Source organism: Amphiura filiformis, chromosome 5, assembly GCF_039555335.1.
Source record: "Amphiura filiformis chromosome 5, Afil_fr2py, whole genome shotgun sequence".
In the NCBI taxonomy this organism is placed as follows: Eukaryota; Metazoa; Echinodermata; class Ophiuroidea; order Amphilepidida; family Amphiuridae; genus Amphiura; species Amphiura filiformis.
Genome location: NC_092632.1, coordinates 43,416,439 through 43,443,636, shown reverse-complemented (window position 1 = coordinate 43,443,636; position 27,198 = coordinate 43,416,439). Strand labels below are relative to the sequence as shown.

General features: G+C 37.9%; 1 protein-coding gene and 1 non-coding gene across 2 annotated transcripts; both read right to left on the bottom strand.

Annotated features, from left to right (window-relative positions):
• Window positions 1–1,007: 1,007 nt before the first annotated feature.
• Window positions 1,008–26,246, bottom strand: LOC140153181 (nuclear factor NF-kappa-B p105 subunit-like). Its single transcript, XM_072175854.1, has 11 exons — window positions 26,103–26,246; window positions 18,966–19,100; window positions 18,142–18,320; window positions 16,446–16,597; window positions 15,226–15,491; window positions 14,435–14,530; window positions 11,359–11,441; window positions 9,742–9,880; window positions 8,772–8,858; window positions 8,189–8,368; window positions 1,008–6,588 (listed from the first exon to the last, which is right to left on the bottom strand). Exons 1-11 carry the CDS (start codon window positions 26,110–26,112, stop codon window positions 5,840–5,842), a joined length of 2,076 nt encoding a protein of 691 aa, XP_072031955.1. The 5' UTR covers window positions 26,113–26,246; the 3' UTR covers window positions 1,008–5,839.
• Trnaa-ugc (transfer RNA alanine (anticodon UGC)) lies at window positions 1,945–2,017 on the bottom strand. Its single transcript has one exon. It is a non-coding gene; the product is annotated as a tRNA-Ala (tRNA).
• Window positions 26,247–27,198: the final 952 nt, after the last annotated feature.

The window sequence follows — 27,198 nt, the reverse complement described above, 5'->3', positions numbered from 1 at the left end:
CAAAATACTCATTTAATTTATGTTGCATTATTATCATAAAGTTCCACACAAAGCCATATTAGTGAATGTAATTAAGTACTGCTGAAAGATCATAAGATCCACAACTCATATTGCATGAAAATTTTTAAATAGTTATTGATGTATTTAGGTGCTTCTTAGTATTTTACCATTGGCTTGTGTATAAAAAACTTCATATGTCCAAAATAATTTTACGCTGTATTCAGCAAGATGTCTTTTAATTGGATTCTTTAACTGAAAACAAGTGACCTTGGGTTTTTCTTATGTCCTTGAATACTATGATCCACTTCTCTTTATTTTGTCCACTCCAAACAATTCACTGTCATAGGTTACTACAATATTTGGTTAGGATTCTGTCCGTTTCCGTCTGGTTTCCAGTGTTTAGAACAATAGAAACCTGACGGAACTGGCGGTTAGTGTTTTGATTTCATCCTTTGTACTATACCGTAAACGTTCGCCTAATGGCGCACCTGGGCTCCTTTGCCTTGGGGTAAATTTCATGTACAAATAGAGAGCTCCTTACTCTAAAAATCCCAACAAGAATTAAGGGTACGTGCCCTTATTTGTGTAAAAAATTCCAGTTATGTCAAGGGAGCCCATAGCGCCATTAGGCGAACGTTTACGGTATAGTATAAAAGGGACAGCATGTAGGATTGAGGTAATCTTACTACTATTCTTATATAGTAACACCAGTTTTTATTTCGAATCTAGATTGTGACACAGATAGGTACACTGATAAAATTGGACAGAGTATAGGCAGGGATGGAAGCAGAATGTGAAAAATTGTCAAATTACACTGAGTGTAATCAAGTGTGTTAAAATAGGCCAATTTAGATTTGTGCATATGTGCAGTGGATGATCTGTGCTTCCCCTTAATATACTAGTAATTTGCATTCAAGGAAGTGTGAGGAGCATAGATTCAGTGGCATAGCATGGGTCATCCGATTGGGGGGGCACTGACCATGATGGGGGGGCACCGGGTGTGATGGGGGAGGGCACAAGCCATTTTTGGCAATTAACCACTCGCTATTCTTGTTTACATTGCTGTTCCTCATCTATAAGGTATATTGCTGATCGAGATCGATGGCCAAACGTGATGCATGGTGGGAATGAAAAGGCCTCAAAAGCTATGAAATTTGTCACCCGAGATCACTAATTTGAGCCCTTTTCCTTCCCAGCAAGCATCACTTTTGCCTATCGATCCCTATCAGCAATATACCTTATAAGACGCATGTCTTACTGCACTACTTGTCCATATTTATTAGAAAATTGTAACAGAGACTACTTAGTAAGTTCAATATTCAATTACACATCAACTTATAGGCACAAAGCTATTTAATGTCAAGCGAATTGAGTAATATAACATCACAGTAATGGGTTGTATAAGTTTACAACAATTGATAAGTGTGATCAAGGACAATGAGTTATCAGTCTGGAAAACCGATTTCAAGTTACAACCAAAAAATGTACAATTTCATCAGGTTTCAGCTGTAAATGGTAGTACTTAAGTTCTTAATAGTTTGAAATTTGATTGTCGTAAGTAACAATTACAGAACATTCTGATATAGATAAAGCAAACATTTTTGAATAGTTCTGCAGCATTTTTCCTCTGAAACGAGAAATAACCTGGTAAATACTAAAAGTTGAATTTGCCAAACGGACCACACACTCATTGTGCTTGATGCCACCACATACAATCACACCAAATATTTGGTACAATATTTATCATACAATAGTATGTACTGATATTTTTTTAACGTTGCTTACAAGTCAGCCAATGGTTCTATCATCGACTCCTCTAAACCAACTGTCAACAGGGGCTGTATTTGAATGATTACTATTACCAATAATAATATTATGTTAATACAGACGAAGCCCAAAAGGTACACAATCTTTCCCCTAAGATGACTCTTAATGATAAATCATTTCCTTGGCCTGGAATTGAACCAGGGACCTTCGGGCTGCAAGTCCGATGCTCTATCCACTGAGCCACCAAGGGTATTATTAAAGACTGATATCACAGCATAACAGATACACTCTTAGTCATATCAGGAGAAAGATTTGTCACATAATGGCATATATGGATGATCATCTGTATAACCATCATATCTCACAGTTGCAATGCTGGCGTGATTGTTAGACATGCACAAGCAAACAATCAGCCTTCATGAATATGCGAGAGATCACAGCATACAAAGCACAGGAACTTTGTTTGTGGTTAGTCTGTAGTAGTCTGTGGTGCTATCGCTTCAAGGATATTTTGAAATAAGATTGATGAAGCCCTATCACCCTAACCAGTTTAGTTAACTCAAATGTATCAAAACAGACAGTGCTCAAAATAACACTTGTTTACAGGGCATAGAATAAACTTAATCAACATTTTTTAAACCCATCCCTCCCTAATGAAACTTCCTTGTTAGACTGTTACAAGTGAACAAGTGAACAAGGGACAAATATGTATCTTAAAATTCAGCAAATTTAGCACTTGGCAGTAAATAAATAAGCCCATTAAATACAATGTGTGGTGATTTACACATTCACAACTATGTAGCGTCCACTGAGATACATCCGAATAGTTTTACTTCATCAAGGAATACATATACGACCAGGCATGCCAACCCCTCTGCACATGTAAGACAAAGATTGGCAAAAACCAAACAAACTTACCCACTACACTGAAGTTACATGGCCCACTCACCATCATATGAGTGCTTGACCTTGACCACATGATCAGTATATACTACATTGACCATGCTCCCTAAATAATGTCATCATTCATCATACTATCCTTATTACCGAGGTTTTACAGCAGCAAATGATTGCAGTATCACTGCTCCTCTTCCAGCAGATAATGAGAGTAAAGTGTGAAACAAGTTTTAAAAGAGCAGTAGTCTGAAACCAGCTTACACCTACTGTAGTCACTCTTTGCACGGATCCATCATCTTGCTACCAAAACGAGATTCTCCCTGCAAACGCAGGCACAAAAAAGTGCATTTTTGTTTCTTGCCCTTTTCTAGCAATGCGCCAGAAGGCTTTTGCAAACTGTTTGACAGGCGTAAGCACATGCAGCACGCGCTTTACGGGTAGAACCTCATCTTGAAATGACCGTGCAATCGGTGAATAGCAGGACATTTTCATGGTATCAATGTTTTCACTGTTTTGAACAGTTTGTGAATTTCTTTTATCCACATAAATAAAAATATTTTCACAGGCTTTCAAATTACCAGTTCTGAAATTACCCGTTCTGAAAAAAGTGCAAAAATAAGAGCTGTGCAAACATTCCCCGTTATACAGTAACTTTGAAAATTATCACACTATACTTTGATCAACCTGTAAATAGGTGAAAATAACTTGTTTTTTTGTTGTTGCTGTGCAAATCAAAAAAGTCCTACTTCACATAAATTCAGAAAAGTGCTCATCAATCACAAATTTCCGAAAGTGTATGTTGTGAAGGTGCTGTATGCCATTCTATATCAATCCATGATGTAATGAGTTCCAGCATATTACGAGTTGATCATAGTATAGGCTGATGAGACAATGGCCAGTTTGTCTATTTCACTCCAATCCATTGAAAGTCAAGAGCTACTCCCTGTGACGGTTGAAGTTCTAAACCTTCTCAACCGCTATTCTATTGACACCAGAACTCATAGTACTTACAAAATGTTTGGTTGGGTTTTTTTTACACATAAAACATCCATGCACAGCACAAAAATTGTATTCCTATGTAATGTACATCCTTACTTACATATTTCCATTTATACAAAAATTATGTGAGTTGTTCCCATAAATCTCTTTCTAGAAGCATCTAATAAAAATAAACAAAATAAACATATATATCCATCGCCATTTTACCTTTTTACAAACTGTACCCTTGCATCAGATCTTTACAACCATCATAGTCGCATACTAATGTTTGTTTGGCTTATAAAAATGAGGCTCATAATATCGTGTATTGATATAGAATGGCGCGCACACATTTGGGCACAGCACTTAAGCTAGTTGCATGTTGCAAATGTAAGCTATGACTTTATTGATGCATGCAGTAGCAAAAACTGAATAACTTTTGCCAATTATAAGCCGTACAAACTTTACACATAACCTGTTCTACAAAGTGAGAGCCGCACCACAAAGATACCTTTTGAAGTGATAATGTGGGCTATTCCATTTAAAAGTCGCACTACCCCTGTACAAAATGGGTAACTTCCATTTGAAATACTCACACCAGTTGTGGAAAATATAGGTAAAGCCATAATACAGAGGGAGTATGGGTGTCAAAAAGATTAACCCTGACTAATTACATTTGAAAAACATACACCCCTGTAGAAGATATTTCCAAAATATTCCAGAGATAGTATGGATTTCTTTATCAGTGTCCTGTTAATTTGGACTTTCTTGTTTGGTTGATGATGTATCTTTGCTTCTGTCTGGGTAACATCGGTCTCATTTTGTAAGAAAAAGTCTCATTATTTCACAATTTTGCCTTTTTTTCTTGATACATAAATACACCCTTGCGGAAAATAAACTATAGCAAAATTTTGTCATATTATTTGATTTTTCCCATTCATAGTAATTAGAAACAAAGAAAATACAAACAAAAATAGTGGTAAAAATTCATTAATTTTTTGCAAGAATGAGAGCACCTGCTCAAGTTGTGTCACAAAGAAATTGTTGAATATGGTTCATTTGCATCATCTGAACCACACTCAATCAAGGCAGAAATGTGGTGCTACTGAAAGTAATACAAAAACCATAACAATAAAAATAATACGTTTTTTACTTCACCATATGGAAATGCCAGAAGGCCAACTCATGACTCTTTTAAGGTGGGGTTGTTCCTTTAATAGCTTCCAGAGGAGAGCACTACTTTCTTGCTTGTGGTGAGTATGTGCAGTGTAAACACTGAAGTGGGGTTCTGATTGAGCCAATTCAAATTTTAATACGGAAAAAAACTGTTCTACAGGCCCGACCAACCCAGAAGTTAAGAAATTAGGGAAAAGACCTTAAAAGGTCCATCCTCCCTTAGAACAGGTTTTTTTGTTGCCTAACAGACCTGTAATCTGATTGGCTGGTTATGTGTCAAAGGCATACGGCACAGGGCAGCACTCATGAACGGAATAAAGTCCTCCTGGCGTATGTCATTCATTAACAGAACGAGCGCATCGATCAGAGCAAGAATGTAATACTTCTCCGGAAGCTAGTGTGGGTACCCTGTGGAACTTAACCCCATGAGAACTACCAGCCTATTGGTCAAAACGTTTTCAATATTAATTGGACCAATCAGCAACATTGTTACAATAATTTCACCACACAAAAAAATTATTTGCAAAGCTCCATTCTGATTGGTGATTAAAATGAAAATATCATGTACTTGACCAATCAGAGGTAATGTTAGATCGACAGGTAGTGCTCAGAGGGTTAACAGGCAATCTGCAGAATTCCAACCACTAATATTAGTTTATTACCTTTATGTTCATCAAGTAGCCTCAAGCTTCTGAAGTGAAATGAAAAATACTAATTGGATATGTAATGCACTTAGGTTTATGAACAATTCACTATTATCCCATCACAAATTCATTGACTGGGTTCTGAACCAGTGGTGTCATAGAAAACCATTGATAATGGTTTCCAATAATTTATATACATAATTTACAATTCATTATCTACAATTGTATAATACATAGTTGTAAGATCTGGCAAGGTTAAAATTACTATACAAATAGTACAACAGTGAGAACATTCCACTTTGGTTTAAATGTTGAATCTATGGTTCAATTTTGACATAATAGTTCCAAGAGAATATTCAGACATTACATCTCACATTTCACTTGTTAAAATCAGAATTCAGCATCGGCGGATTTGCACCGAGTTCAATACTGTTTGAGAATGGAATATTCACTGAATCATGTACACCACCCTCTACCATCATCTCCGGTGAATTGGGCTCAGATATCAAAATATCTCCTCCCATTTGAGCATCTTGTAAATGAGTTAAGTCAACTCTCTCAAGGTCTCCCGATGTTGTCGTCTGCATATACTGAGCAGCGTAATTACTGATTTCCTCCGCAAACTGTGAATCGGCTATCTCTACACCATCTATTTGCCAATTACCGGCACTGTTCAACTCAATAACGCTAGATGGGTTCACCACAGCCTCAACCGATGGCCCCTGGGGACCTGGCAATTGTGACAGTATCTGCTGCACAGCATTATCCGTTTCACTCATACCATCACTGGGCCCTGCCATAGCGCCCTCCTGCATTGAACTAAACAGATTCATTGCCGAATCTATGTTATGCAATGAAGTAGGTACTGCAGTAGGCTGTGCTGCTGCTATTGTTGATGCTGTCGTCTGAAGCCCCATGCTGTTGAGGATTTCTGGATTTATGGTCAGAAGACCTGCAATAGCGCTGTTGACATCAGCTGTAGTGGCCCGTGATGACGTCATATTGCCAAAGTTAGTTGCCGTTGATACATTGAAGCTGGCAGCAATGGGTGGTGCCCGTTTCTGAGAACGCCTGCCTTTTGTTGGTCTTGATGGTTGGTCATTTGGTGGCAGTCTTACATCCAAACCTAGACAGAAATAAACAATTTGATTAATCTAAGCTCTTTGTATATTTCTTTGATAGTTAATTTTCCTGGCATGACTGCAATGCAATGCAACGCAGTAACATATGTCAACTTGTAACAATAACGTATGTAAACTTGTACACATCTTTGCCTAAGAAGACACTTTAAGCGCTGACAGTGACAAATATTATACAGAAAGAACTATAAAGTATAAGTTCAGTTTCAGAAAGATTGTTTACAAAATATTGCTATAGCATTCGGCAGTGGTGTTTGACTGTTCTTTCTGATTATCACATAAAAAGAACTAGGTCACACCTGGATTGTGCGATGCTACACAGCTTGTTTAGCGAATAAGGTGCCGATGGGATGATGATGGGATTTAATTATTCAATCAGAACCCCAATTGCGCCAAATTGGCAAACTGACGGACCTTGCCAAAAACTATACGGCTGCACACACTAGGAAACAATGACCACACACAAGCTGAGGGACATGGATTGATAGTACACAGCGTCATCATCCCTAAATCTTTGTGTAAAAAATTGCAGTGATAGTACGACAAATCCACTCGTTTTTCAAAAGCTACGCATGGCAATTTTGTTCGAGATAAGCCGAGCAACTCAGGCTAAAACCCAGGTTTTGTTTTCAATACACTAACTGGAAATTCAATAAAAATGTGATATATTCCACTGTTTGAGAATCATTATCATATAAACGCATAACCCATTCAGCTTAGATCCATGTGCTGTATAGTATATTAAATCACAAGTCTAAAATACAATGCACTATATCGAGACACTATGCAACTTTCTTTATCTGCGTCAATAATAGAATATTGATTTAAATATAAATATTAAATATATGGAATACATCTCTACATTTTGAGTTTGTACTTCATCACTGAGCGATCTAGCGATCGATTCCTAGCCAATCAGATAGAACTCATTTTCTTGCGTTCCGTGAAATACCAATCGCCCTCGCTCACCAACGGAGTATTTAGTTGCAGGGAAAAAATATTTATAATACAGGGTGTTGACACTGTGTAGTATCTATACTGCTCTGAGCCTCTTGCCTAATCACTTGTCAAAAAGAGCATATCAAAAAATACTAATAACTTTCTTTAATTTTCTGCTTGTGACTGCATCAAGTTTAGCTTCTTTCACTCACTTTAGCCATACAAACACCCTCACACCCCCCATACACACTCACATACACAGGTATGGAGGTTCTAAAATAGATTGACCAGTGGCGTAGCTAGGGGTTATGGCGCCCAGGGCCCAAGGATGCATAATGCCCTCCCCTGATTTTTTGCACACAGAGCGGGCAAAAATTTGCACAAATAGGGCCAACCACTAATTAATTTTGGTTATAATGAAGTTGAATATCGGGCTTAAATTGATCTTACTATGATTTTGTGCTGAAATGGGTGAGAAGTGTGCAAAAATTATGTTTTTCATCGCTTGGAGGGAGCACAGAATCGATACTGAATTGGTCAATTCAACAACCCCTTAATTCAACATGCCCCCTTGCCCCCCCCCCCCCCTCCGCCACTGAGATTGACCATATTAAACTTATCAGATTTTTTCAATATGACCATCCTTACCATCAGACTTGTTTGAGTTTGAAGCTAGCAATTTCCCTCTCAGTTTCTGTTTAACATCCATTACAGGTTGTGGCATTCCTGCTTGAGACAGAGCTATAGGTGCTACATTTGATGCGGAGCCTGTTAATCCATAACGGGCAGCATAAGTACAACTTGATGAATTCTCACTAAGACTTTCAACTGCACAAAAAGGAAACAATTTGAAGATAAAAAGTGACTACAAAATATACTAACAGCTCAATAATATTTCAGAGAACCATATAACCAATTTAAAATATCCTCCTAGTTCATGTCTGATGTATTCACATACAAAATAGTTTAAAATAGATCAGTAATTGAGTAAAGAAAACCTTTGTCATAATTTATATGCCTGTATCTGTATCAAGGGTAGTGGCTTGTTGGCATGCTTGCGGCGCAACCGCGAAAATGCATTGGCATCACTACCAAACTTGAAGTGAAACCAAAGTATTGATTTTGTACTTTCAAATAATACTACAAAAATCTAATCAAATTGACAATAACAATAACAATTCAATGCATATTTTTGCTCAATTTTTATCCATTATTACAAAGATTTACATACCTTTTACATTAGCATCCACTGGACCTTTGAAATAATCTTTGAAATTCCCAGCTTTCCTTTTTCTCTTGGCTCCAATTTGTGCAATGTCTGCAAAAGAAACAGTTATGTCAAATAAGTACACAGAAAGCCTTTTCAGATCATCAGTTAAGGTGCTGATACCATGGGTTCAGGCTATTTACCCCATCGCAGACATACTATAACCCAGATGATTCACGCAATGAAGTCGCCACTGCATAACAAAATGTTTACTAAGACTTAACTAGTTGTTCCACCCCGGGTTATGTTATGCTCAATGCAGACGACGTTTCTCTGCGCATAGTACTAACTCCTTGCCATCGTGACAAAACCATCATAGATACATGACTTCATCTAACAAAGTGTTTATAAATGGATGTTCATAAGTCTAGGTTATAGTTTGTCTAGGCTCCCATGTCATTCACCTCTATGATGTGTCAATGGCTTATTTACAGTGTGTATCAGTAAGGATCAGAATCTCCTATCTCATCTTGTTTCTAAGAACATTGCATTGCAAAGAGTGTGGCTTTGATGGAATAAGTTTCCTGTTGTTAAGGAAACAAAACATACAAATCCACACTGCTCCAGGGTGCAGGGTCATATTGCTTCGAAGTCCAAATCATTAGATAAAATCAAATAGGGTTAGAATCAAGACTAGGGCACAGATTTATGAATATGAGTCTAATATTTAGAGTTAGGTTAGTAAGGAAAATCAGGATGTCTCCAGCACTGTTTTGTTGATTTTTGATGTTATAGGATGTGAAATTAAATTTATCTATCTGATCAAGAATATTATTTACATATAATTTCCTCCAGATTGGTAATTTCAGTGTATCATCCTGTGACTTTTGCAACACATATTTATTAAATTGACCAACAAGGGTTCTGAATTTGACATCGCAAAAGTAAAGAATAGAAATACAAAAGCTTATTGCAACTGGCGATGCTACCTTACCATCATCAAAGGGTGTGTATGTAAAATCCACAGGATCACTTTGTTCAAGATCTGAAGGCCGCCTCAGCAGAAACTGCACTCTCACTGGCTTGTCTATTTTGAGTGTTTGGTAGGGAGGTGTCCTACACACTATTGCTACCTGCAATGAAACAATAGCACAATAAAACATGAATTTAAGTACTATCACTGAGTAGATTTCAAAGTTGAAGTGCATCTTTTCATTACACTCTCCCCTATTCCTGAAATGGGCTATTCCAGTTGAAATTCGTACTCCCTATGGAAGACATGACCTTAATCTTCTACACAGGGAGTGTGAATTTCAAATGGAATTACCTGAGTGGGCAAACTATTTGAAATCTATACCCCTGTGTGGGAGATTAAGGTCATGTCTTCCATAGGGTATATGGTTTTCAACTGGAATAGCCCATTGTGGCAAGGAACATTGAACAATTTAGCTGAACTAAGATAGTAATGACATGATTTGCATTCCCTGGTGGGAGCATAGGGAGTTGGCCTTTCAAGATGGAGGTTATTCACCAAACTAATGTTGCATTTAATACAAGAGCAACAAACAATAGTTCATAACAAGTGTCTTTTTGTTTCTTGAAAGTGTTTTACATGAGAGACCCCTGATGAGTTTTGTTTGTCTTGTCTTACGTAAACTATCCAATGCCCCTAGATGTAGGAGCTATGAGGTAGCGCGCTGCATAGAACTTGGTTCAGGTAGTGTGTGGTTATTGCTTGCTTTAAAAGTCTTGTTATCATCTATGGTGAATCACCATTGGTGATGTGAAATGGTGTTTTGATAAAGCATTCCAGTTTCCTGTAGATTATGGTGAATATGAGTTTAGATAGCAGTCTTTGTTGGTTTGCACTGGGATGTGGCTATTAGTGGGCATGAGAACCGTGTGACTGGGTGCTGTGGTTGGCCATTCCATTCGTCGGCAACATAGTTGAAGTTGTGAATTGCAAGATATGAGGGATCATCTGAAGATCTGAGCAGGGATGCAGGAATGTAATACGAGAACATTTAAGCTATATAACGCAGGTGATTGGGAATGCATTAAGTTCCTTATCTACAAGATGCATAATATGGAAGGGTACTCTCTGTGCGACTGGAAGCCAGCGGCACTAGCTTCCTGTGCACGAGAGAGTGTCATTTTGTTATTATGGGTGTAGCTTCATTTTGACCATCAACAGCATATAGTCTAGTTCACTTCCAACGGCGGTGTATCTGTAGGGCATAGTCACTTTGCGTAGCATCGCATGCTACTAACAGATGCACCTCCTTTGTTCGTGCGTGTATCACATGCAGCAACTACTGTCTCGAGAAAGCCATTTGGACTTAAGCTCATAATGCACTGTTATACAGGTGTTTAAGGAGCTAGTGTTCCGAGACCAAAAAAAAGTCGTCTGAAAGACCCGCACCCATAGATATATGAAATCAGATTTGCCGCATAGCCCTACATGATGGCTTTTTTTAGTTCCAAAAAACCATATGCCTTCCGAAAACCAATATCACCCGAGAAAAAAATACCTGGGCAGGTTGGTTCATGAATGACAATAGTTTCTGAGGCATAGCATAAAAGGGACCTATCTAGTAGGGCTAGTATTTACCTGTCTGTGAATATCATTGGACCCAAATTCCGCTTTAGCCTCCCACTGAAGTGCCTCATTGTAGAAGATAACAGAAATATCATCTGTAACAAAAAGAACACAAGATGTTACATTACTTACAAAATACAATAGAAAGGCTACATACATAATTCAACTGAAAGAAGTCACCAGGTTCATTGCAAAGATTTCTATTTTATATAGACCTTTATCATATACCTGACATTAGAAAGTTTTGAGAAGCTAGAAAAAGAATTTACAGTAACTTAATGTAGTTGTGGACTTGTAGCTTAATGTTGTACATAGTTTGAAATAACTCCCTCTCATACCTGAAACAGTGGTGTATCAGGCACAATTCAAATACTTGTGTGAAGCACATGAAATTCATAGACCCTATGAGGAGTCTTTTTGTTGTTGTAATGTGTAGTCCTACCAGGGGAGATGTTATTTAATGAAGTCCTACTGGGGGACATGCGTTAACATGTAATCATATAGGGGGCTGGAGGAGTTTTTTCTCTTTTTTACTGTGTTGTCCTACAAGTATGAGGATAAAAGTAGTCCAACAGGGCAAATTTGTTTTACTCTATACTCCTACAAGTGGAGGAGGAGGTCATTGTTACGGTCAATGTAGTCGAATAGGCCTACTGTTAGTCATACAGGGAGGAGATTTTGCAGTTGTCTTATTTTTTAGTCACATTTTTTTAGTCGCTATACAATTGTACAGGGGACTTTTATTCTTAACGGGAGAGGATTTCTCCCCTCATGTCTTCAGCAATTTCATCTTCAAGGCCACAACGTGTAAAGATTTCAAGTAAAACTTACTAACAAATTAAGTCCAAACTCTATGCATTTACGAGCCGCTAAAAACGGGTGATCTGCTAGCTAGTAATGCTAAAATGGGCCAAAACAGATATAATTCTGATCTGAAACCAGACCATTACAGCACATCAAAATCTAATGCCATGCATGTATTTGGTATAATAAACCGCATGTTAGACCAATCAAAACTATTATATTAACAACCTCTCCAAACAATGAGGTTATCATACACACACATGTAGTACATATATCTGTAAACTTGTGTGAAGTATGATTAGCTTTCATCATTTATGCTATTTCAGTTGAAATCCATACACCCCCTATGGAAGACATGACCTTAATCTTCCACATAGGCCAGGGAGTGTGAATTTCAATGGGTTACTCTATTTAAAAGCTACACCTCCAGTATATAATGTAGGAAATTAAAGGATGTCTTCCATAGAGGGTGTATGGATTTCAACTGAAAAAAAAACCCACTAATTGCTATCTAAATACACATGTTCAACTGATAGTATACTGTAACAGCTTACTGGCTAACCGCAGGATTCTCTTTACTACAGGAAACCATAAGAGGAAGTATATGTGTGGCGACCAGTTCAGGTCGAGATGGACAAAAAACCCTTATTCACACCTATTGGACCACTATCAACTGTAACTGTTCACAGCTAAAATACATTCTCATCCCTACATGCTCTGCAATATTTGCATTGCTTTATCTGCTACCAAAACCCATGTACCTGTGCATTCTGATTATCAAATAAGATACTTCAATGTCAAGGGTTTTCTTTGCTGGTTAAAAAATTGTAAATCAAGTTCCTGATTGGTGACAGGAAACTGAGAGTGTACAACAATCATTGTGTCAATACTGCCATCCATTGATTGGTTTTTATCTCTCTATTTTTATATATACACAATGCAATTTATTCATAGTTTCTGTTGCTATGTATAAAAGAATATAAACAAAAACTTGGATGAATTGTTTCTATGTTATTTTTTTCTAATATAAAATATTTTCTCTTGGATTCTCAACCTGTCATACACTACTATTTCAAGGGGTGTGTATTTTGTTGGCTGTCCTGAATGCAAATGATCTATAAGACCTGTATTGCCCTGAAAGCTCCAAAGTCAGCATTTATTGTTTGGTTTTGGGGTTGTTGTTTTTTGCCATATCCTGAAATCAGAACAAATCCTGAAGAATCACCCCCTGATACAATGTTTAAAAAATGCAAGATTACAATAAAATACAATTACAAACAGTGATTTATAAGGTTTGTCAGGCTTGATTTTTTAATATATCAGAAGTTGTGTGGTAGGAATTACAAACAGGTAAAACATTTTGTAAATCTATTATACCAAATAATGAAAATTCAAAAATGAAAAAAAAAAATGCAACTATTTTTCTGATTTTTTTGGATCGGTTGAAAAGGGCAATACAATTTTCTTTTTTAGGCCCAAGTGGAAACTACTATGTGTGTCATTTGTATTTTAATTCTTGAATCCATGACTGAATTGTGGCACATTGCCATACAACTCTTTATTTTAGCTGTAGGAATAAATTATGCAATAATTTAGCATTCTTCAATTTGCCTTTACAAAAGTCCTCTGCATGAAAAAAAATATTTAGGAAAACCTTGTATGCCAATTGTTATATCTAAATGATGATGGTCTGATTTCATCACATGCTCATATTAAATGGCCTAAACCCCGACCCTACTCCCCAACTGTGTCACATCATTTTGGATTTTTTCATTCCCTTTGATATAAGGGCCAAACATATTCATTTGAAGGTTCCATAAAATAATGTTTGCATTATAAATGGGTTAAGTTCAGGTTAACTTTCTCAGAGGGACAATGAGAAAAATAAGGGATTTCCACATATGTGACCATCCAGCACAACTGAGCCCTGAAGTCGCCAATCATCATTTTTGAGATATTCAACCAAAATATTCTGCTTGAAATTAGCTTTAAAATGATGTATATCATGTCTATAGTACTTGACATTTAAGTAGTGAAAAATCAATAAAACAGTCAATAAATCCTTTGTTTCCTATTGTTTATTGTTAAGTTCAATGGAGCATATCTCAATATTGGCACTGGCGACATCCGGGCTCAGTTGTGGTGGATGGTCACATATACAAACAAATCTCCATTTGGATGGGAGAGAAGTGGGGATCAGGGGGCTCAAACAAACAATCCTCCTCGGAAAAAAGGTACAAGTAATTTGCAACAGATTACAGGTTGACTGCCTGATATGACCTACCTCTTTGTACTTTGTCACATAGGATATATATCTCGTCACCTCCTTTAACAGACCCATGATTCCTATCACAGCGAGCTATGTGAAGAGTTGCTCCTTCTGAAAAAAAAACCATCAGAGTCATCAAATTAGGAAATTTAACAACTTTTATTCCCAATTCATATTATAATCAAAGGAAAATTCAATACACAATCTATATTTTCACTGAAAGAACAATCCACTTTTACAAAGCCCCGATCAACAAATTTAATGGACCAACCTTGCAGTGGCGTATCTAGTGGTTGTAGCACCCGGGGCAAGGATACAAAATGGCAGCATCCCAAACGGGGAATTATTAATTGTTTACCCCAAATTTTTTTTGCCCGGAGCACTTGAGAATCTAAATAAAATGTGTGTGTGTGTGGGGGGGTGGTTGTGAGGAATCAACACTTTTCCAATCATTTTACAAAGCATGTTTAACTTAGACAGCAATATTCTGGCATCATAGACGTGGGGGCACATGCCACTTTTTTCACAAGTAAATAGGTCACAGCAACAACAAACACAATAACAGCTATTTCATTTTTTTTTAAATGTTGAGTTCTATTCGTCAACCCCCTTTTTATCCATTATCATTTTGGTGCCCCCTAATGTGGCGCCCAGGGCATGTGTCCAGCCTGCCCCCATTGCTACGCCACTGCCAACTTGTTAGACTAGGAATAAGACAATCAATTGGACCCTTGATATGTGTGCATAAATCACACAGCACAACTGTCAATCTGAAGTTTATTCCTTCACAAGGTCCTCAAACTTACTTTTGTCAAATATCGGATGTGTAGTTACTGGTGGCAAGGCTATGCAGAAATCAGTAGGATTAGCCTGGTCAGGAATGAACACTTGGAACGATATGCACACCACATTCATCTCAAACTCGAGACTCTTGGCTTTACACTTCTTGTCGTTAAGGTTGATTTTACTGGTTGCAAACCAATTATAGGGATCAATGCCCATGCCCTGTCTTCGTTGAAGAGATGGGATAACTTCCTTCTGTTTGACACACTGAATACCAAGATTGGGGAAACTGAAAATTAAACAAAAGATACATAAATGGAGATGAGAATTATCACACATGGGGTCCATTTCACAAACTTTTAACTCTTTGTAACTCAAGTAACCATTCGTAAAGTTATCAATACCCAATACTAGACGTAACTTTACCAAGGGTCCCTGTAGTAGTACAAAGGATACCGTTTGTAAGTAATTTCAGTGAAATGGAACTTGCGTTAAGTTACGAACAATTTCGAGACTTACAAATTTTTATAACGTTTAGTGAAATGGACCCCAGGTAGTTCCCTTACAGGAATTTAATTTACAATGGGAGGGATATTTTGTTTTCCCAAGTAAATTACATAAGAAATTGTGAGAAATATTACTATTTCTGTGAGATATGGGGAATTAGTTTTTTTTTTCTTGTCCTGCACATTTTCTGAGATGGGATGTGACTAAAGAGATTAGATCTTATCCCCTTGGGCGCTACTGCCTTTCTTACAGTGCCACTGATTGGTTAATTACATGATATAATCATCTCAGTAACCAACCAAAATAGAGCTTTTAGATCTCTTGGAACTTTCAAGCTTTATCCCCTGTCAGCCCTACTGACTATTCTTACCATATCTCTGATTGGCTAAATACATAATGTAGTCCTCTTTATGACCAATCAAAGTAGTTCTTAGAGGCCAATAATTTAGCCGGTAGTGCCCATAGGGTTAAAGAATACACAGCCAGAATTGCCCTATGCAAGGAGCTATGGTAAATCCACCATCCACTAATGAAGGGTCGGTTTTAAGCATATGAACATGATAATTATACATTTTTCGGAATATCTACAGATTCTATACTAATCATAAATAGAATCTCTGACTTTTTTTTTCTCTCAGAGGCCTTAAAACTATTTTGGGTAATTTGGGTTATGCAGGGGCCTCAAACTATTTTAGGATATGGCAGATCATCCAAGGAAAGTAAAATCACACCTTACCTAACTTGCATTCTGTCAGTTTGCGAAGCTGCAATACGGCAAATTCCATATTCACAATCTTTGCCCACAAGTCCATGTGGATGTGGACGAGGTGTGTCTTCTCTGGTAACCAATGATGCAACCACTTTGACTGGACCATGGTAGTTGTGGATCTATTGATTAAAATATTATGTGAATGTCAACATAGGTGTATATAAATGTGACATGATCTGGTCCACAGAGGCCAAAGGAGGCATTTTTGAATATTGAGTTACTATTTAATCAATACCTTAATATCATTTATTGAAAAAGCAAACGTCTAGCATACTTGGTTATGAAGTTTTGTGATGTCTATTTTCATATGTATTTTATTGTTTTTTAACTCCATATTTTTGCCTTTATCACAATTTCAAATCTGCTGCCTTTGGCCCCCATGGACCAGATCATGTCACATGCATAGAATTCTTATTCAGTGGGAGTGGTCTAACTTGTAGACACATAATCTGCTCAGCCAATCCCATGATTTTTTTGATTTTTTTTTTTTATTTGTTCGGGTTTTTGACAACCCTGGATAACCCAAGAAAGCCTCTATTGAAGCTTATTTCCATTGGGGTCCATTTGAACACTGGGACGGGTTGGGAACAGTCAGGGGTTAACACCCTACTCTTTTCGAAACTGGCTGCGTAGATACATGTACAGGTATGGCTCTCTGTACACGGGACCGACGGCCTACCGGCCCCTCCGAAGGACGGAGTACTTTCATGATTCATTTACCCAATTCTAAATGAACCATGGGGAGAGCGGAAGTCTGAATTTAATCTACAGAAGTTGCCAATTAATTTCAGACTTTTTTTTTTTTCCAAGTCAATATCCCAGCAAATCGCCACCGCCGGGAATTGAACCCGGGACCTCATGCACTAAAGGCAAGTACCCTAACCATTGCGCCACGCTCTCCCACGCTTTGGGTGTCATCTACTTGTCTATCAGGCTGTACATCATCACAAGTTTCAATACCACATGTGTAGAGGCCTGCACATATGTAGTGCGTTGTATGCGTAGGCCTAGTGCGTAATACTTGCACAAGTTTTGTTCATTTTCGAATAAGGGCATCCGCTACACATATTATATTATAAATATTGAGGATAGTAAAAACAAAGATTCTTGTCGTTTATTCTCAAAATTCATATAAATATTATTATCACAAGTCAGTTTGGATAAAATTTGGCATATTTCATTTCTACATTAATTAACTCTCAGCTATATGATTTAACCAATGACTAAATACTGTTGAGATATGAAGTGTGTTTCACCTGACAATACCCAGTACACTTCAATAATTTTGCTTTAATCATGATGCTTCAAACAAAGGCTGTAATTGTCGTGCAGATCCCCTCAGCACTCAGACTTTCTATCAGCTCCCCTTTACACTTGGGTGGTGTGAGGCAAACAGGGTAGAGCATATTGTTTGTGGAAGCATCGCAGCCCTGCCATGGCTCCTTTCTACCCACATCAACAACTTCTTATGTTATCTGCCAGTACGGAATTTGGTATACAATCATTATAACATTTACGTACTACAGCTCCGATTTTTAGTGACTGTTAGACATTTTTGTCTACAATCAAGGGTAATACATTGGTTTGATGCTCTTTATTATAACAAATACACATATAACATTTCCACACAACACAACAGACAGTACATTACCAACACCATTACCTTTATCGTAGGAAATGTTTTTCTATCCAGATCTGACCTCTGACCTGGGAGACTCCCAGCTGATCTGCCCTCGCATTCATACCGGAATCTTAGTTCTTTCTGTTTAGGTTGTTCTATTATCTCAACATATGGATTTGCTATCTCTGCTTGTTCATCTTTTTTTATATTAAGTAGATCATCTGAATGGTCAAAATGATAAAATGTAAAAACATCAACATATTGTAAGGTACTGGAATCAGGGACAGGGCTTATTAAAATACATATATTTCAAGGGGAAGTACAAGTAGTGCAAACTAATGTATTATAATATTATGCAGCAAACCTTTGACGAGGACGTACAACAGTGAAGTTGCGAAGTCAGAGCTAACAATGCGTACGGTGCAAAGCTCTCATCAAAGGTTTACTGCAAAATATTATAGACTTGTATACTCTGTTCACTATAAGTCAGCAAAAACACTAATTGATAATTGATTCACACCTTGAGTAATCTCTGGCACATTTGTGTGATCAGTATACATGGATGTTATGCACAGCTAGCTAATTGCCTTTTATTTCAAAGGGGAACTATTAAATGATCAGTGACTTTGGCCCTCTCTAACTCAGGGGGCACATGCTCCAATCAGAGTGAACATTTTGAAAAACAACATTGAAAAATGGCCGATGCCCTGTCAATCAGGCTCAGTGCCTCTCCCCCACCCCCTTGAATGACTCACACCACTGTATTGTAATTTACAATGATTTTACAACACATTGATTGTAAGCATGGCAATCTTTTGTGAAATACACTAACATTTGGTCATTGGTTAAATCTTATTTGAACTCACCAAGCATTTGTGTCTGTACATCTACTTGTAGTTGGGGCTCTCCCATTTCCATCACTGATGGACCTCCGGATGCCATGCACCTTTTTAATAAGCCGTCAAAGCTGTCTGTACTGGGAAAATTCTCGGCCTCGCCACCTACAATACAATTCAAGTACCACCCTGGTAAATATGTATCACAATAATTATTGGAATAACATTATTGATTTGTTTCACAAAGTTGCTTGGCAGCTCCCCTCACAAGGTGCTCAAGAAAGCTAATAACCAGTGACCATCGTACTATTAAAGGCTTAATTGTCACCTTGAATGAGGGCGAAAGGTCAAATCCAACTTCAGTTTGATCATTTTCATGGTTGCACAGTGACCACCGCCACATGTACATGAGGAGTGAGTTGAGTTCAATCGAACTGACAGAATAGGAAATACTAATTTGAAAAGGGCCTACATGTATATTGAAGTAGACTAAAATAAATGTACTAGGCATTTGGACAAAAGCTGATGCATAAAATAAGTTGAGTAATCACAGATAACATACATCAGTGACACAGGTTTCTAAAGTGAGTATTTTACTATCTTAATACTAATTATAGAGAGTTTGTCCGTCTGTCCACAAGGCTATCAAGGCTGCATGGAGCTATCGCGCTACTCGCAGAGCGCCATGACGCAGAGTATCAACGGGCGTGTGCGCGGAGTACAACGGGCGCAGTGCGGGTATCGCAAAGCATTAAAGCATTACAGTGTGCATGTGACTAATTTACAGGTGCATCTCATCGGTAAGGCCTATAATAGCCCATTATATTGATCACTAAGAGACGCAGGCCTATATCATAGTAGTTTAAAAGGTCAAGGCGGGTACCCCGGTATATGGGTAACGGGTGTTTGGTAATTAGAGATAGGCCTATAATGAGAACCACCCAACCCGAGAACCGCAAAATCTAGTGTATACTAATTATGCAAACTTGCCAAAATAAAACCCTGGAGGCACCTTACAGGAGTATCTTCAACTTGAGAACAAGTCCTCAAACGTTCGAAATTTGTAGTTACTACAACTACACTTTGCTACACAATCTAGCCAAATTGCTATGCAATCACACAAACATATGTCATTGCTATACATACTTATTGCTATACAAATAAAACTTTATCACAATTTTGCTAGATGCAAAATTCTGACACTAAATAATGCCCTGAATATCAGTAGCTTGGATTAAGGATAAATTCTCGATCAAGTCCAGTGAAGGTTGATCGAAAAGTCTATCCTCAATCCAGGCCACTGATAACCGACGATGGCTATTAGGATTGAACATGGAGCTATCTCAAAACGCATCAGAATCAGTGAAGCATGATACCAGGTAAAGCAATGGAAATTTGAAGTAAACAAAGCCGATCACAACGGTTATAGCACCCGGAAAAGTTGCTCAAATGACGTCGGCGAATTGTTAGCATGGTTAACCTCTTACAAATCAGCAAACTTTGCTCTGAATAAGATACAGATAAGTCATCACAATAAATTTCAGTAACATTAAGGGGGTACTACACCCCTGTCCAATTTTGTGCCTATTTTTGCATTTTTCTCAAAAATCATAGCGCATTGGTGACAAGTAAGATATGTATGTTATAGGGGCAAGGACTACAACTACTGCACTGGAAATTTTATTTCAGCACAGACAACGGTTGTGGAGTTACAGTCAAAAAAGAGGGAAAACCAGTATTTGATCAATAAATCAATAACTACTTGCCTTGATTTGCTAAATTTCAGTGCAGTAGTTGTAGTCCTTGCCCCTATAATATACATATCTTACTTGTCACCAATGCGCTATAAATTTTGAGAAAAATGCAAAAATAGGCACAAAATTGGCCAGGGGTGTAGTACCCCCTTAAAGTAACTTCACACAAAGAATTGTTTTATTACAGTACGTTTGAAAATTGGCGACGATTGAATGACAGTAGTTATAATTCCACACTCTATCCTATCCACACAGTAACTATTGTGTCGTCATGGATAGCATTAGTACTAGATAGATTTCTCGATCAAAGGTAGTGAGAAACATCCTACCGTCGGCTGCGTCTAGCTCGAGATACTCTAGCTAAAATACAGGTTTACATTTACTATCTTACATTATCTTGCTGTATTTCAGCTAGAGCTCCAAACGACAAACTTCCGGATCTTTTTGGAGAACAATACTGTTACGTAAGATGAAGAAGAAACCCGCCTCGGAGCCCGCCCCCTACTCATTATTTCATTGTACTTATTGCAATTTGCCTCCACACATTACGTAAGGCCGTATAAAATTAATGTTTTGGTTCTCGTCCAGAGGATTTTCATGAATTGATGAGGGAGGGAGGTGTTTTTTGTTTGTTTTTGTTTTCAATGTAAAATTAGCATTGTCAGTAGTTTTCGGTCTTCTCCAACAGTGCTCGAGGAAACGATGAGGCCCTTTTTTTTTTTTTTTCAAATGTGAGATTCTGAGGGATAAACCCCCTAGAGAACCACAAAAAGACTTGGAAGTGATGCTTGTTCTCTAATAAACTTATTTATATGTATGAAGATTTCATAAATCATTCCAAAGTCTTAAAAAATTGAAAAATCTAAAAAATCAAAAAAATCTGACAAATCCCAGAAATTGAGGAGGGAGGGGACGAGAACCAAAATATTAATTTTACACAGCCTAATCAACACAAAGCTTTTGTGAGGATTAGTGAGTGGATAAGAAATTGACAGTGGAGGATACGAAGGACACACCGATTGTTAGTTGTCAATCATGAATTGCCGCAACGTATTAATATTTTACTGCATGGCTTTCCGCAAACACCAAGACAAATTATGCCGTATTTTTCCAAAGATCATCTCATATGAAGTAAGCTGAATGCGATCTGTACTTTTGTAACATTCCGATCGCTTTTGATCACCTATTATCGGTAATTTGCTTGAAAACATGTGAGTTCATGTTGTGTAAACATAATTAGCATATGACACAAATGAAATTACGATGCAATACAATGCAATCTATAGAAATAACGTTGCCCGGTTTTATGCAGAATTAGACCCTGTCTGGCTGCGTCCTTTATCATATGGGTGTCCATCTCGATACATTGGGAATTTGTTGTGTACATTTCCCCGATCATGCCGATAGCAAGTACCACCACACAAATTCAATTGCTGCGGGTAAAAACCTTCCCGCAGTTCATGTTGGCTCCCAATCTCCAAGCATGCTGTGCGGATAAAGTTACCCAGGGACCATCACGATCTTTCGCTATGTGTTTCAGGGCTATTTATTGTCCAACTCAGTGGATAGTGGATATGAAAAAAGTTGATGTCTGTGCTGACGAAACTTAGTCCGGTACTAGTCCGAATAATCAGACCCAGAACAAAATATTAATTTCTGACATGATCGTGTACTGGGTCTGAACTGTTTCCATATGAAATCTTGATGGCAAATTGGACAATAGAAGCACATGGTTCTACGTGACAGCTTTTTAATCCCTATTCAGGTTACGTGAATCACGCTATTGTGGACCATCCTTCTGATACTTGAGTGTTTGGACAAGCGGAACGGTTTTTTGTCTACCTCTCTGTTTGTAAACAAACCAGGAGGTCGAAATCGCCCTCCTCGCCGAATACGAAAGTCAGCGTAATAGTACGGCACTAGTCCGGTACAGGGAACCCATACTGTAGTAGCTCTGCACAACATATGGGATAAAGTGTATACAAAAAGCTAGTGCAACGCAATTGCATGATTTCCATTAGAGTTTGTACTAAAAATACAAGGCTCCTGTAGCCTAAATATATAGTTGCATGTTTGTCATAATATTAATTACAGCTTCTTGTACTTCTTACCTAAACTCCTATTCTTGAAATTGTAATTAATACTCCATTATTTATCCAAAATAAATAAAAATTCATTAGCAAATGATCCAAATCACCGCACCCAAACTGAGATGGCACTTCAGTGCAAACTTAAATAGGGCAGCACCAATAACAAAAATGTCATAGCGATAAATGACTTGCCTGTTTTGCCCGGTTTTATAAGTTTGTGTTGTTGCGAACTAGACAATACTATAGGTATGAAAGGCAAACCTTAGAACACATTTGCTAGTCAGCCAAATTGGCCTAAACCGGGGCCCAAACACATGCATATTTACATAGAAATTTAATAGAAAAGATTTGGTCAAGAAAAGGTCAAGGAAACCTACATACATTTTGTAAATATGTGGTTTATACTTCACTAGACCCAAATATATGATTTATTTTTGTGATGAGACAATCGCACATGGAATTTTAGAGGGATTGTGATAGCAGTTCCACATCTAGAAAAGCTGCACTATCATGAGACTATGCTGGTTGTTTTTTTAAATTGATGCATTAAATGTTGGCTGAATATTTTTGATAAGTCAATCTTTGACAAGATGTAACTTTGCAACGGAAAGTGCTGTGACAAAACGGTTTTCAGCTTTGGCTTTCTTTAGGCTAATGAAAGTTGATCCCCAGTTTCCCGTTACATAGTTTTTCATGACTGGGTAGGTGACTGTTTCATTATTCATTATTCATTATTTTCAAACTTTCATTATCGGTGCAAAGTTAATTACGGAATGCTATGTTTTGAGGCCCAAATAAAATAATAAAGTATAGTATTAAATGACCATGCTTCACTCAAATATTTTACCAACTTAGTCTTCAAAACAAATTTTAATTAAGCACATCTTCTTTGGAATCTTCAAATTAACCTATAGGTTGTGCAACATATGAAAGCACCAGAAGTCCATGATAGTCTTTGGAGAACCTGGAGGACTGTGACAACTTGCTTTCCCCAAACACTGCATCTCACTATCTCGAGATCAGACAGCGACAGTCCCGCAAATAAAACATTAAATGATTGACCAATGTCGGTTGTAATAATTGTCCACAGCAGTCGGACCTTGCCCTCCTCCTCCACCTTCACAGAAATGAACATATTTATCAAAAACACCAGTAGGGGAAAGTAAATTGTCACAGTCAAAATGAACAAATAAACAAAATTGAAAGCAGAAATAAACTAAATTTGACAATTGAACGCTCACATGGAGGTTGCTGGTAAAAATCATCACAGGGTGCACGTGTTAATAATAAAACAACCATGCAAGAAATTGACAAATAAATCATTTTATTTATAAGTTTATTTTATTAAATACATATATTTGTAAGAAAAGCAGAATAAATTTGACTTCAAATTTTATTTATTTTATTTATTTTGATGTTGTCTATAGCGCTACATAGTGCACGGTAGAAATGCTTTCATATTTGTTCATACGCTGGTTCCCGCGAACTTGGCTGCCTCTCTTTGTGTTTGGTCTATCCATTTAGTGGTAGGAGAAACTTAGATGCAGGGAATTGCTAGTCTCCAGTAAATGCGCCCTACGATATCGCCATTTTACCACGTAGTTTAACCCAGCGTTTGTAAAGACTATTCGGGCCGGTCAGGGTCGGCGTAAAAGTGCTTAAAATACGTGGCGGACGTGAAAGATGACATTAAAACTATCCTTTTTTTCTTAAAAACTTGAAAATGAGAAATAATGAAATAATGGAAAATAATGAAATATTTGATCGGCATTTTTTTCTGACCGGAGTCGGGTAACGGGAAACTGGGAGTCAACTTTCATTAGCCTTACAAGGCTTTCATATACAAAATGATGCGGTTTGACGCAGGAATGGCAATTTTGAATTGTTCGCCGTGTCATGTTGGCTCCCAATCTCCAAGCATGCTGTGCATTTAAACTTACTGGAAAGTGAGTGTGGACCATCACGATCTTCCGCTTCATGTTTCAAGGCTATTGTCCAACTTAGTGGAAAGTTGTGTTCCATTTAAAAAATGTTAGTATGATAACACTAATTATAACAGTCGATGTTTGTGCGGACGAAACTAAGTAGGACGTGGACAACTTAGCTAGCCCGAAACATCTAGCCCGAAACATCATGGCCTTAGTTGTTCCTTCCTCACCATAGGGCCATGAACACGGTACCATCTTAAAAAGTTGGGCACCCTGAACTCATGTCGCGGTGATGACGTCACACTGACGGCATCTATTTTATAGGAAGAATTCAAAATAATGGCGATAACTGTCACAAGTCTGGTTTTTTATATCCTCAAATGTGCTCAAAATTTACGAACATGCACCAAATATGTTTTGTTTAAGTCTCATCTTCACGTGAGGAATGGTAGGAAGTGGTATTTTATGTGTATGGTACCCTAGAAAGGTTTAAGGTAGAAATCTCAGACCTTCGTACAGAGAAGGACAGTGGAAATTGTAGTGACGGAGGTGTGAGTACCTCGGGCTAACAACTAGTAACATGACTAAGTAATCATAGCCTAATCTTTATTACTTCCGTGGTCCAAGCTGTGCGCCAAGCGTAGATGATAAAACACAGAAGTTGGCTGATCAACGGACTTGATAACAAGCCGGTTGACCCATTGGTCGTGGGCGAGGCGCGTAGTAGGCTACCTTGTCACTTCTACGCGATCGCAATTCACCAGCGCGTACCCGGCAAGGGTGAAAATAAGTGGGAGACGGGAGCCGTTTAGCCCCCAGAAACCCTGAAATGGCCCCTGGTGCCATCTAAATTTAAGTCGACCAGGGGACACATTTCTTCAGAAACTGGCCCCTGGTCACTACACCCAAAAATTCAATTCTATAGCCATAAATGCATGATGAACTTATCCAGAACAAATATTGGCCCTTGTTGATTAGAAGTGGCCCCTGGTTCCATGTTGAATGAAGTGAACCAGGGGCCATTTTGTGTAAGAAGGAGCCCCTGGTTCATCATTTCTTATTTTCACCCTTGGTACCCGGACCACGGAAGTAATAAACTTTCGGGGAGGGGACTGAATGATTATCATCATGATCATGCTCTGACTTACATGACTTAGTCTTGAATCTGATGCATGAACAACACCAAAACAAAGCACATGTTGCATGTACATTGACATTATACCAGCATTGAGCAGATGAAAATACAGTGAATCATGCCGATACTAACCTGTATGTTGGCTGTAGCTGTACACACAGCGTACGTTAGTGTAGTAAAATAGATTTGAGATGACTTGCAAGATCAAGAATCGAGATAAACAACATACACACACGCTTACAATTTGATTCACGCCTTACCTTGCGACATACTCCAAATATTCTGTATACAAACTTGGCTAAAATTGGCATAAGGCGTGGGTTGTAAAATTCCCAAATCCTATTTTTAGCAAATTAATAATATGGTAAAAACCCAGTTCCCTATTCAATGTTGATCATGGGGAATTCCCGTTCCGTGTGTGGACTGTCTGATTTGAAACGAAAGTGTTGATTGGTTGGCTACGTACGCCACTGGATAATCTCATTACGGTATGCCAGCAACATATGGACAATACTCAGCTATGCAATGTGTAGTTTGCGCACTAGGTATGACAGTATACCAAGTGATGAGAGAGATGCGATGATTGGTTCAGTCTATACAGAAATAAATTCACTTTAAAAGGGAATGGTCGATGACATGGGTAAAGTCAAAAATAAGGGACCGTTCATTATTTATAGGGGAGGGGGGCCGGGAGGATTTCAAAATTGAGTTCATAAAGTTACACAACCCCCTATTAGTAGCATTTAAAATTACATACCCCCCCCAATTGCAAAAAAAAAAACACGTAACCCCCCCCCCCCCCTCACATTGAGAAATACATTTTGCTGGTATACCATGGCCGGATTCACCTTTTGATGGCCCCAGGGCATGGCAACATGATTGCCACCTCTGGCTCTTCGTATAGAAGACACCCCTCTCCCCACAATTGTAATCCAAGTTTATTTTCCAAGCTGTCCCCAGAAAATATGCTATTCAATGCTAAAATTCAAAGAGAGATGTATCGGAGTCACCGAGCCAGGAGGCAAAATTTACAAATCGTCCCACTGATCTGCTACTAAAAGAACATTACCTGGACAAATGCGCTTGAAATGCGCTTGAAGCACGCGAAAAAAAAAAAAGAAGCTAAAATGAACAAATTGAGGACAATATGTGCCCTAAAATCATTCCAAAGGATGATGCATATAGGGCTTTCACAACTTTTGGTTAATTTAAAGTCCCAGTATTTTGATCCAGTATACAAGTTTTATGCTTTTTCCAAGCACTCATATTTATGATTTACACTATAGAATGGATGGAATGATAACTCTCATTTTTGAGATTTGTGTTCAAATTCAAGATGAAAAAAAACACCAGAAT